Source organism: Cnephaeus nilssonii (genome assembly GCF_951640355.1).
Source record: "Cnephaeus nilssonii genome assembly, chromosome: 1".
NCBI classification, from domain to species: domain Eukaryota; kingdom Metazoa; phylum Chordata; class Mammalia; order Chiroptera; family Vespertilionidae; genus Cnephaeus; species Cnephaeus nilssonii.
This window is the reverse complement of record NC_137072.1, coordinates 115314226-115326674: the sequence shown is the minus strand read 5'-3', so window position 1 is coordinate 115326674 and position 12449 is coordinate 115314226. Positions and strand designations below refer to the sequence as shown.

Below are 12449 nucleotides of genomic sequence, written 5' to 3'. Positions count from 1 at the left end.
CACAAGTATCTTCTTTTACAACTTGAGCTCAGAGGCCCGAGATCCAGGTATTGGTTGGGCCGTGTTCCTTCCGGAAGCTCCAGGGGAGAATCTTCTAGAGGCGCCTGCACTCCGACCTCTGCTCCGCTCACCCCCTCTCTTCTCCTGCAGTTGGCCTCCCTGTTTCCGGCCCAACCAATACCTGGTGGTCAGAGCGGCCCATCGAAGAGACCGGGACAGTCCCTGCCGCTCGGGGCCCTCAGTCCCATCTGCACAGGCTTTGCCAGGAGAGGCAGCGTGTGCAGGCTCCGGGCATTGGGAGGCAGACATCCGGAGGGGCCGTTGTTGTTTACCATAGAGGCACAGAGAGGTTAAGACACTTCCCCAGGGTCACACAGCCAGGCAGAACCAGGATAGAGGCTCCGATAGTCTCCCGCCCGTGGATCTGTGCTCTTTCTCAGTCTTCACTGAAGCCTTGAGAACTAAAAACTCTCGTGGGAATTGTGGGCGAACCAGGTCCATCGACCAGGGATAGGTGGGGTGCTCCAGACCCAGCCACCCCCTCTGTCAGGGAGGCTCCAAGGTCTGGGGGGCAGAGCCAGGACGAAGTCTCCCAACGGGACGGCCAGCACCCAGGCCCTGGGGCCAGACCCTGAGGCCCCGCGTGGCCGGGGCACAGCAGGGAGAGGCGGGTGGGGAGCTCAGAGCAGCGGGTGGCTGCGGGGGAGGGGGTCGCACCCAGAGGGATGCACAGACCCCAGAGCTTGGGGTTCCTCAGACGGGAGAGCAGCCGGGGGTGTGTGGCAGGAGTGGCCTGGCCCGGCTCCCCGCTGGGTGGATGCCAAGATGACAGGTGACAGAGGCCAGACCTGTCCCAGGGGAGCTCACAGCCCCGTGAGGGGACCGTACAGGAGGACACCCTGGGGCTGTGTGGGCGACCGGGCTGCAAATTTGATTTCTTAGGAGCATCTGGACAAGATGCTTAGGGAGCTGGGCGTGTGGGTGGAGGTTCAGAAGGATGTGTAGGAGTTGGCAGGAAAGACGGGCTAAACATGGGCAAGGAGATTTCAGGGAGAGAAACCGCGAACAAAAGGAGCTATAAAAATAGTTACCGTTTTACCAAGCAGCTACTCCAGCCCCTCGCAGGCCGGCTCCCAGGTGTCACCTCCAGGGGCCCCATCACGCTGTTCACCAGGTGAGCGGACTGGCGCTCGGAGAGGTCAGGGGTCACACAGAGCTGTGCTCTGCTCCGCTGCCTGGCACGTGGCAGGGCGAGGGCCAGGCGTCATGGCATCAAGGCGGCCCTGAGAGAGCCGTTCAGGGTGGCACCCTCCCGGCACTGCTGGCTCCCGGCTGCAGGCTCTGGGCCCCGGCGGGAAGTCTTGGATGCGGCTGCAGGAGGCTGGATCTGTGTCTGAGGCTGGAGCAGGAAGCCGGTGGGGCCGATTGGGAAGGAGCTCGTCAGCCTCATGTAGGAACCTGCACCTGGGCCCTGTGGGCGCTGGGAGCCACACCTGGACCCTGTGGGCGCTGGGAGCCTGCACCTGGGCCCTGTGGGTGCTGGGAGCCTGCACCTGGGCCCTGTGGGTGCTGGGAGCCTGCACCTGGGCCCTGTGGGCGCTGGGAGCCTGCACCTGGACCCTGTGGGCGCTGGGAGCCACGAGGGCTTAAGCAAGGAGGGATGCCGCGCGTTGTGGGCTGGAGAGGAGGCCGCCACGGGCCTCGCCTCTGCCTGTGTTCCCGTAGATGCGCAGGTGCCTGGGGCCTCAGTGGGGCGCCCAGGGCCCCGTCACGTCACTGTGGCTTTTGGGGGGATGTGCTTTCCACCCGGCCCTGTGCGTGACAGTAGTGACACCACGAGGCACCCACAGAGCAGGGAACCAGCAGGGCCGAGAGAGCTTAGTTATGCGGAGCCATTAAAATCAAGTAGGGTGGCGGTTTCTGTGGATTCAGAGCCTCCAAGTGTAAAATAATTTGGGGGGGGGGGAGGCAGACAGAGGGGGATCGCGCCCATGACCGTGACAGGGCTCTGGGAGGTGCCTTTAAACTCCCGGCAGCAGTAATTGCCGTGAAATGCCCTTGGCGGGTCCATCAGTGAGAGGGGAGACCCCGGTCCTCTTACAAGCGCCCAGGAGACACCCAGTTGTGAGTGCGATGGGAGTGACACGGAAGAGGGTGCTGCAGACTCTGCTGTCATTTGATAAAAAAATTTCCGTATCAGAAATTTCAAAGAAAATTACGAGTGTTTATGCCTGCGGAAGTAAAGGCATCGGTGCAATGATTACCCCAGGGCACGAAACACGACGCTGAGGTGACCAGTCAGAAGTCAGAGGTTGGAGAGGCAGAGGGGGCCCCCCGGGGACGGGTCCAGCGCCTGGAGGTTGTGCAGACACCCCACTGTGCTGGCGGCAGCATCACCACTAGGTGGCGGCAGAGTGCAGCAAGCCCGTGCTGCTCGGCTCAAAACCCTTCCAGCTCGGAGACCTGGGGCTAGGGTTCAGCCATCTGTGCCTCAGTTTCCTTGGCCATGAAGTGGGAATAAAAACTCTGTTTTGTGGGGGATGAGATGCAGAAACTCAGAGAAAGGGCTCGGCACGGACTGGCTCAGAATCGGTGCTCAATAAACTCGGCTGGTTCTTCCCTCCTGGCGGGACCCGTCCTGGGCGGGTGCCCGGCGGCCTTTAGTCACAGGTTTGGTGGAGGTGGGAGGACCGTTCAGTGGGACTGTCCTGGGCGGGTGCCCGGCGGCCTTTAGTTACAGGTTTGGTGGAAGTGGGAGGACCGTTCAGCGGGACCCATCCTGGGTGGGTGCCTGGCGGCCTTTAGTTACAGGTTTGGTGGAGGACGGAGGACGGTTCAGCGAGCGCACAGTGTGGAGACAGTCGCGTGTGGTTCCGCGGCCGTGGCAGGAGCGGCCGGTGACGGCGTCTCTTTGTCTCTGCAGTCTTTGAGGAACCCGAGGACCCCAGCAACCGCTCCTTCTTCTCGGAGATCATCTCCTCTGTGTCCGATGTGAAGTTCAGCCACAGCGGCCGGTACATGCTCACCCGGGACTATCTCACGGTCAAGGTCTGGGACCTGAACATGGAGGCGAGGCCCATCGAGACCTACCAGGTGGGCTGCGGCGTGGAGACCCCCAGGCACCGCCCTGTGCCGGGAACTCCCCCGAGGGGCTTTCCCACATATGGGGGGGGGCTTTCATACGCCCATTTTGTAGGTGAAGACACTGAGGCTCAGGAAATCCAGCAGACGTAGCTCGGCCAAGGAGGAGGCCGGTCCAGCCCTGCCTGGCAGGGAGCGCTGTGTCCCCTGCCCGCCGGCTGCTGCCCGAGGCAGGGTTGTGTCTGGCCTGCGGTCCCGGGCCCTGGGCAACAAGAGGGGCATCAGGCTGGGCCCAGTTTGAGGGCGCACATGGTTCAGGGGCAGCCGATGGGCACCCTCCCTCCCTCCCTCCCGGGGGGCACATGGTTCAGGGGCAGCCGATGGCATCCCTCCCTCCCGGGGGGGGGGGGGGGCGGCGCCTGCAGTTCTGCGTTAAGGTGGCAAGCGTTGCCCTCTCCAGGGAGCGTCCTCCGGGCGGGCGGGCAGTGGGGGATGCGAGTGTGTTACCTCCCTAAGTCCTGGGCACAGGCCGTTTAGGCCAGGCCTGTAGGATATCCCAGTGGTCAGCAAACTGCGGCTTGCGAGCCAGATGCGGCTCTTTGGCCCCTTGAGTGTGGCTCTTCCACAGAATACCACGGCCTGGGCGAGTCTATTTTGAAGAAGTAGCGTTAGAAGAAGTTTAAGTTTAAAAAATGTGGCTCTCAAAAGAAATTTCAATCGTTGTACTGTTGACTAATGAGTTTGCCGACCACTGGGATATCCCATGGGCACCTTCTCGGGAAGTCTTTATGATCCATCATTTTTCTGTTAGGATTCATCCCGATATACTAAGGAGTAGGAAGAATATTCAGGGGATGTTAAAATAAAACAGGGACCTGGAAGAAATATGGACTGCTGCAAAGTGGCTTCAAAGTGGTTTCCAGTAATGTCTTTAGCTGGGAGATCAGGGAGGCTCCTTGGAGGAGGTGGCATTGTGCTGGGCCCGTGGGACGGCAGGCTTTGATTATGCGGGTGTGACTGGGATAACACCCCCCACACCCCAAGCAGAAAGCCTCATGGTGTTCCAAGGTGCACAGGGGCTCCGTACACTCGACATCGGTCACCTCTGTTCCTTACCGTCCCCGGAAAGGGGGTGCCACCCGCCCCTTTGGCAGAGGGGAAGATGGGGTTCTGAGGGGTCAGGCTATGTGGGCGCTGCTCACACCCGTGCCCTCACCTCCCTGCCCTGTGCCCTTCCTGGCAAGGCCTGCGGGGGGGAGAGGGGCCATGAAGTTGAGAGGGGAGGAGAGGATGCTTCTAGAAGCCACGTGCTCACGAGGACGTCGGCGTGATTCTGGCCCATTGCCCGGTCCCTCGGCTCCTCCTCCTTTCGTGGTGGATTCGGGAAAGGACCACGGCGGTCCTGTGGCAGCGTGGCTCTCTGTCGGCCGCGGGTGCTGTGGGCGCTGAAGCCCGAGGGCAGGAAGGCATGAGCAGTGGGACGGGGTGTCCCAGCGGAGGGAACAGCAGGTGCAAAGGCCCTGGGCAGGGGCACGGGTAGGATGGCTACAGGTTGCCGAGGAGCTGCCTGGAACAGAGTGAGCGAAGGGGAGCGGAGAAGAGCCTGAGGTCAGAGGTGATGGGGCGGAGCCCAGGGCGTTGAGCAGAGGTCTGACGTGGCCCAGCTTCGTTTCACAGGGACCCCCCTGGCTGCCTGGGGAGATGGACTGTGTGGGGTGGGCAGATGCGGGGAGAGCAGGAGGGGCACCTGCAGGGAGCTGGGGGACGGTGCTGGGAGCAGGGCGGGTCACCTTCCCTTTCCTCCGTGAGGGTCACCACCGTGCTCACGTGACTGTCATCCTCAGAGGGCATGACCCTGCGCCAGGCGGGGTCCTCCCGTTGGTCCCAGAACAGCCCGTGAGGAACAGGCTGTTGCCGCTTTAAGGACGAAGGAGGCAGGGCTCAGAGAGGTGCAGCCGCGTGTCCAGGGTCACACGGCGGGGGAGGGGCAGCGCCAGGGTCTGGTCTCCGTTGTCACGGTGCCTGTCCCTCTCTGCCGCCGCTCAGGGTTGGCCACGTGCCAGGCGTGGGCCCTCCCCGGTGAGCGGGGCTGGCTCAGGAGTGTCAGACCGGAGGGCAGCCCCTCGCGGCTCAAGGAGACCCTCCCCTGGAGGGGCCGGGACGGCCAGGGCCCCCAACTCACCTGCCCATCCTCGCGCCAGGTCCACGATTACCTCCGGAGCAAGCTGTGTTCCCTGTACGAGAATGACTGCATCTTCGACAAGTTCGAGTGCGCCTGGAACGGGAGCGACAGGTAACCCGCCTCGCCCAGCGGCCCTCCCCCGGCGGGCGTGTCGCTGTCACGGGATTCGCTGACCAAGGTGTGGGGAGGCGGCCGGCCTTCCCGGCCGCGGGCAGGACTCAGCTCTCCATTCCGGGGCAGGAAGAAGCCGTCACCTGTGCTCCACCGGGGACACCCGCCCCGAGCCCCGGGTCTCCTGGCGGCAGAGGAAGTGCATTTCGTCAGTTTGGGCCCCACCGCCGGTTGTCAGGGTGACAGGTGTTCCCGGCTGGGGCATCCGTGGGGCGGAGAGCTTTAGCCACTAGTCGGCCCGCCCCTCCTCCTGCCACCGCCTCTTCCCAGTGGCACCCCCACTCCAGGCCCCCTGCGGCTCGGGGAGCCCACCCAGCCCCTGCACCTTCTGGGCGGGGGAGGCCCGGGTCCAGCGCCTCTCCTGGCCCCACCCACCGGGGCACGGCCCTGAGCCTGGGGTGGGTTCCTGCCTCCCCATCGCCTGGCTCAGCCAGGGTGGCGTGGACAGGGACGGCCCAGCACAGGGGTCCAGACGGTGCAGGGGTACAGCCCACACCGGCCAGTGTAGGGGAATGTCACCCACCACATGGTCGCAACCGGAGCCAGTTCTGTGTCAGCCCCTCCCCTGCCGTCCAGCCCAGTGTCGGGGCGCGAAGGGGTGCAGTGAGCACCGCCAGCCCTCGCCCACGTGTCGTCCAGGCCCGTGTGTCCATCCCCGGGGCCTGTCGGTCTCGCCTGGGTGGCCAGGAGCAGGCTGGGCTTCCCCAGTTCTGGGGGTTGTTTTGTGTAAGAACTCTGCCGCGACCCGGGGTGGCTTTGGTCACAGGCACGCGGGGACGATCGGGAAGGCGGGTCTGGGAGAGGGGGGAAGGAGGGTCCGAGAGAGGGGCTGGGAACTACAGGGTAGGACTGGGGCGGGGCCACCAGGAGGAGGGGGGCCCGAGTGGGGTAGAGCTGTATGTTCAGGAGCGGGGACTCCTTCAGCCGCTGCCACCCTGGGGCCACCTGGCCCGCCGGGGGGGGGCGGGGGGGGGGGACAGGTCTCCGAGCAGGACAGTGCTCTCGTCAGAGGGACCAGCTGGTGGTCACAGGGGGCCGCGCCAGGATGGGGGCGCCAGCCTGAGGCTGGCTGCGGGGACACCTGGCACTCCCTCCAGGCCCTGCAGGGCTGGCCCCAGACACCCAGTGTGGGCAGGCTCCCGAGGTGCCTCTGAGCACCTTGGGCTTCCCTGATAAACATGTCAGTGGGTTGGGGGTTCAATTCTTAATGCTGGCAAAAGGTAAATCCAATTGTGTGTGCGTGTGTCCATATGTGCATGCATGTGCATATGTGTGTGCATTTGTGTGTTGGGGATTCCACAGGTTGTGAAGGCTGCCTGCCCTTCCTCACATGGCCACCAGGGGGCGCGCGTGGCCAGGCGATGCCTGGCTCCCTGGGACCTGAGCCCCACGCTCCTCCCTGCGCCCTGGGCCCACCACTTCGCGCCCCCACTTCACACTTGGGCAGCCCAGCCCTGGTGGGAGGGGGCTCTATCCTCCCGCCCCTCAGTGGAACCAGGATTAGCAACTGTGGGTTGCAAATGAGGGAGCTGACTCTCCTCCCCCAACTATCGGGAGAACAGGTGCCGGTGAGAGCTCTCCTGGGCCGGTGACCCTTCCCTGAAGGACAGAGGAGGCGCCTCACCTCCTACCGCGGGAGCTGTGCCCGTCCCCTCGGGGCCACGTGGCTGCACGGGGATCGGCGAGGAGGATGGGCCGCAGTCGCCCGAGTGTCCACGTCACGGCGGGGTCACCTGCGCCCGCTCCCCCCACTCCCGCCGTGGCCGCTGGCCTCTCCCGCTCCCCTGGCCGCCTTCCCCTGGCCCCGGCCCTGTCCCCAGGGTGGCCCTACAGAGGCTGGGCCTCAGAGGCCACCAGGACAGTGGCCCGGGTCCTGGCGGGCTCTCAGCCGGCCTAATGCCCGCACCTTTCCTCCGGTCCGGGTGTGGTGGCCACGCCCCCTTCCAGCCTGGTCTCCGTGCAGAGCCTCCCCCCCCCCCCGCCCCCCGTCAGGTCCAGGGCGCTCCCGGGATGACCTGGCCGAGGGTCACCCTGCGTGGCTCCAGGTGGCTCCAGCGGCCAGGCGCCCGGACGCCAGGGCCACCGCGGGCCCTCAGGCCTCTCACAGTGACCGCCGCCCGGCCTCTCTGGACCCGGGGCGTTTCAGGCTCAGCCGGCCGGCTCCCTGCGACCACGCAGGGTGGGGTGGGGGGGTCACATGGCAGGAGGTCTCCCGGGCCGTGGCTGAGGGACATTAGCGCAGCCCGGCCCCCCAGGGTGAGCGGACTCCTTGGGAGAAGGGGGGTCCTCGGCCGGTGGAGGCGGCGCTGCCCACCCCCGCGCCGCCCGTGGGCTTGGTGCCCCCAGAGCCCCGGCCGCCTGGGGCCTCCGCACACGGCGTTTTACTGCCTCTCAGCAGACCATCTGGGCCCGTGAATTAAGGCTTCGGTGGCCGGTTTTAGAACAGGATGGAGCTGAGCCAGAAAGTACACTGGATTCTCCGCCCACCGCCCTGTCTCCGAGATGACGGGTCTCTGAAAAAGGCGGGATCAACTCCCCCCTTCCCCCCCCCCGCCCAGCCTGGGCCACCCCCACGGCTCCCCAGATGCACAGAGAGGCCCCTGCCTGCACGGCTGGCCCGTCCTGGCTCAGAGGGAGGCTGCCCAGGGAGCCCGCGGGTCCACAGGGACCCAGAGCACCCGCCAGAGAGCCTGTTTGTGGGGGGTTTGCCCCCAAACACCACCCAGCGACCTCTGAGCACGAGGCCAGAGGAAGCGGTTTGGGTGTCACGGGGAGGTGACCCCAAACACAATCTGCGGGAGGTGGGCTCTCGGGCTGGGCAGCGGAGCCCAGAGCCTCTCGTGGGCGGGAACCAAAGGGATCCTTGGCCCAGACGGGCCGGCCCCACGCAGCACGGATCTGTGATGGGTCAGAGCTCCGCCGGCTGGCTCACTGGGGAGAGGAGAGGAGAGGAGAGAAGAGGGGAGAGGAGAGGAGAGAGACAGTGAGGACAGTGGACGGACAGACGGACCGTTCTCCTTGGCAGGACGGGCAGGTCTGTGAACGTTTGCACAGCAGCCGTGTGCGAAGAGCGTTCACGTATTCCCTCAGCTGCTCAGAGGACAGAGGGTCCTGGGGTCCTGCGGGCAGGAGGAGGGGCGGGCTGGCTGGGGTCCTGCCCTTGGTCAGCCTCCTTACAGCCCAGCATCTCTGGTGTATTCCTCGCCCCCTCCCCGCCCCCCCGGGGCTCGTCTCCTGAACGCCTGGGGCTCTCGCTCCGGGACCAGAGGGGCACGCACGCTCAGGAGACGTCTGTTGGGATGTTGGGGGCAGAGCACTGACGGGGCCTCAGCTCCGGCCTTGACGTGTGGGGGTGACGGCAGCTGAGACGTCAGGGAGGACGAGGGGTGTCCCCGAGGCAGGCTGGCCCGCCTCCTCCCTGGGCGGCAGCCCGGGGCCGATGACGCGGGAGGGGGCGGCGTCCTCTCCCGCGTGCCCCCGCCTGACGCCTCCCTTCTCCGCAGCGTCATCATGACCGGGGCCTACAACAACTTCTTCCGCATGTTCGACCGCAACACCAAGCGGGACGTGACCCTGGAGGCCTCGCGGGAGAGCAGCAAGCCCCGGGCCGTGCTCAAGCCGCGGCGCGTGTGCGTGGGCGGCAAGCGCCGGCGGGACGACATCAGCGTGGACAGCTTGGACTTCACCAGGAAGATCCTGCACACGGCGTGGCACCCCGCCGAGAACATCATCGCCATCGCGGCCACCAACAACCTGTACATCTTCCAGGACAAGGTGAACTCGGAGATGCACTAGGTGTGCGGCCGCCCGCCTGGCAGCTCCCGCAGGCCCGCAGCCGCTCCGGCACAGGCAGTGCATTGTGGGGGGGGCCCGCGGCCCAGGCTCTCCCCGGCTTCCCCCGGCCCGGCCGCCCTTCAGCGGAGGAGAACAGGACCACAGCCACAGACCGCAGCACGGACGCCGTCGGCCTTGCCGTTCAGGGCTCCGCATCCTCGTACTTGACCCCGCGCTGTCTTTCCCGCGCGATTAGGGTTTTCCCGTCTCCCGTTAATTTTTCCCTCCAGCGGTTCCTTACGCACCCCGGTGGCCCCGGGTCGGGTTCGGGACAGATAATGAAGCTCCGACGAGCCAGCGGGGCCCTCAGATCCGGAAGGGAGTGGTTTCCAGGGCCCGGAGCGGCGGGCTCCCCTGTGCGCGTGGGACTGTGAGTTCACGCTGAGACGCTGGGACGCAGGCTCGTCTTTTAGTTTTTTTCTAGGTCTTTCCGTGTCCCGGTCCGTCAGGGTTCTGAGTGTGGGGGGGTGACCTCTTCCCGTGGGTGTGCCTGCTACTCTCACCCGACCCGCCGACCTCGCTGCGGCGCCGGCCACGTTCCCGCGGGCCCGCGGCCTCAGGACACCCCTGTCATCCCTGTGCCCCCAGCGCTCCACGCAGTCCCCGGGCACCTCGTGGGGACTTCCTGCTCCACCCAGGACCTTCTGGAATCTTCCTCATGACCCTCCACGCCCACCTGCTCACGGCGTGCCAGGCTCTGTGCCAGGGGCCAGGGACGGGAAGGCGCACTGTTTCTCATCCCCGTTGCTCACACGAGTAAACAGACCCCGGGAGGACCCACCGTTTGCCAAGGCGTGCACCCGCCGGGGGGCGGCGGCACGGTCCTGTCCGGTCTCCCGTGGGCACCAGCCTTCCCACGCTGGCGGCCACACAGAAACCACAGCCCGGCTCGGAGCGTCGCCTCGCCTGTGAGCGGGACAGAGCAGGGGGCACAACGGGCCCCGGAGAACGAGGTGCAGGTGGAGAATGGAGACGCCCGGGGGCTCCCCGCTGTCTTCTGGCCTCAGGAGCTCGCCCCCCCACACCTGCTCCCCCCATGCGGCACCCTCTCCCCTCTGCAGACACGCTGACCCGCCTCCCGGAGAAAATTGCATGTTAGGACCATTTTAAGCACCTTTTCTTTAGGGACCCCGCCGTCTCGGGACACTCTCCTGGGGCCACGGCGGTCAAAACCAGCTCCGCCCGCCCCACCTGCCCCCCACCTGCCCCCCACCCTCGTCTTTGCCGGGAAGGGCAGCGGGACGGGCTGTGCACAGGCCCCACCAGCCCCAGCCTTTATTTATTTATTGTTTTAACAAGCTGTAACTGATGCGGACGTAGACCCAGCCGCCGAGACCTTCTCCGCGGGGGCCGTGTACCTGCCTGTGTGTGCAAAGCACAAAACGCATGGCCCTCGCCTCCCGCCAGTCACACGAGGCAGGGTCCTGCACTCCCTTTTCCGATCCACACGGACGGAGAGTGTTTGTGTATCACGGCCGGCCCGGGCCGCCGGACACGCTGACATGTACATAATACTCCAGTTCCGAGGAACCACCACGGGACCGGATTCCTCCACCCGCCTCGGGGAGAGCTTCCAGAACGGGGCCGAGCGCCCAGAAACCTTGTGGGAGCCGAGATCCAGCTCGGAGGGCCTGACCCGCCCCTGGGATGTTCCGCACGACCGGTCCCCTCCGAGGTTGCGCCTGGAGAGGAAGCCGCCCTGGCTGCCGGGGGGCTGTCGGGTCCCAGAGCGCACACGCTCTCTGCCGAGGCCAGCTCTCACGCAGAGCCGAGAGGGAGGCCTGTTTTAAACTGTGGCGGAGACCAAACCAAACGGGAAGGAAGGAAAGCCCGTCTGTGGATCCCTGGGGACTGGTGTCCAGAGAACGCTGAGTGTGGAGAAAGGAGCGGAGGGCGGAGGGCAGAGCCGCGGCCGCGGAAGGACGGAAGGACTGGGAGCAGTCACAGGCGTTGCTCCGGCGGCCGGTGTTTCTGCTCTTGGCGCCTGTGCGGGCTCGGCGGTCCTTGCGAGGCGGTGTCTGTCTTCTCCGTTCTCCGAGGCGGGCTGGGCGGCCCGGGGCCGTGCGGGGCGTGGACAGACTGACCGTGTTGGACCCTGTAACTCATGGGTGCGCGGTTTTCTTTGGTGTCTCACAAACTACCCAGCTGTGGAATAAAATTATAAATATGTGAATACCAGCCTTTTCCAATAAAATAACAAACGTCACATCGAAAATGAGGCTCAGAATGGTGTTTGTTTTTTATTTATTTTAAATATATTTTAATTGATTTCAGAGAGGAAGGGAGCAGGAGAGAGAGGTAGAAACATCAGTGATGAGAGAGAATCATGGACCGGCTGCCTCCTGCACTCCCCCCACTGGGGATCGAGCCCACAACCCCGGGCATGTGCCCCGACGGGGAACTGAACCGTGACCTCCTGGTTCATAGGTCGATGCTCAACCCCTGAGCGGCGCCAGCCGGGCCGGTGTTTGTTTTAACGAGGCCCACCGCAGGGCGTGGGTCCGGTCCCGAGGTGGCACGCCTGGGTGCAGGGAGGCCCGGCCGCTCCGGCTCCCAATGCAGCCTGGGACCTCTCCACGCCGCGTTCATCACCGAGGAAACGGAGCTGGTCCTCCTCTCGGCCACGGCGTTCCGGGAGGGACGGGGTTGCGTGGTGAGGCCTGCAGAGCACGGTGCTCGCACGTGCGCCTCAGCACGGGGGAGCTGGTTTTGAAGCGGCTGAGCATCACCCACCGCGGTTTCCAGTGCTCACACCCCCAGCAGATGTTGGTTTTTCACATCCACCGGGAGAATAGGCTGCAGACGAGGAAGTCGGGGTTCTGAGAGGTTACGGATGAGCGGGAGCTGCCCAGTGGGGAGGGGCCAGAGAGGTGGGGCCCGGCGCAGGGAACGTGGGCTCCCCCGGGGGTTAGAGAAGGCAGGACGTGGACTCCCCCAGGGTGTCCGGCAGGAACCAGCCCTGCCCACACCCCGATGTCCGGGAGACCTGCCGGACGCCCGACCCACGCCTGTGAGAGGAAAGGTGTGCGGTGCTGAGCTGCTCATTGTCCCACGGGCCCTGGAAATGAGTTCTCTTGGGCACCTTGGTGGGAGCCCCTTTCACGTCCGCGTGGTTCAGGGTTCCGGTTCAGGGTTCGGGTTCTGGAGGAGGCCGCACACAAATGAAGAGAGACTGGAAAAG

At 65.3% G+C, this 12449-nt stretch overlaps 1 protein-coding gene across 1 annotated transcript in view; it reads left to right on the top strand.

The window, feature by feature from the left end:
• PPP2R2C (protein phosphatase 2 regulatory subunit Bgamma) overlaps positions 1-11441 on the top strand; it is an 83295-nt gene extending 71854 nt beyond the window's left edge. Inside the window, exons 7-9 of the mRNA XM_079772537.1 lie at positions 2924-3093; positions 5283-5374; positions 8938-11441. Coding sequence (XP_079628663.1) covers positions 2924-3093; positions 5283-5374; positions 8938-9229 — 554 coding nt within the window. The 3' untranslated portion in view covers positions 9230-11441. The remainder of the gene's footprint in view (positions 1-2923; positions 3094-5282; positions 5375-8937) is intronic.
• Positions 11442-12449: the final 1008 nt, after the last annotated feature.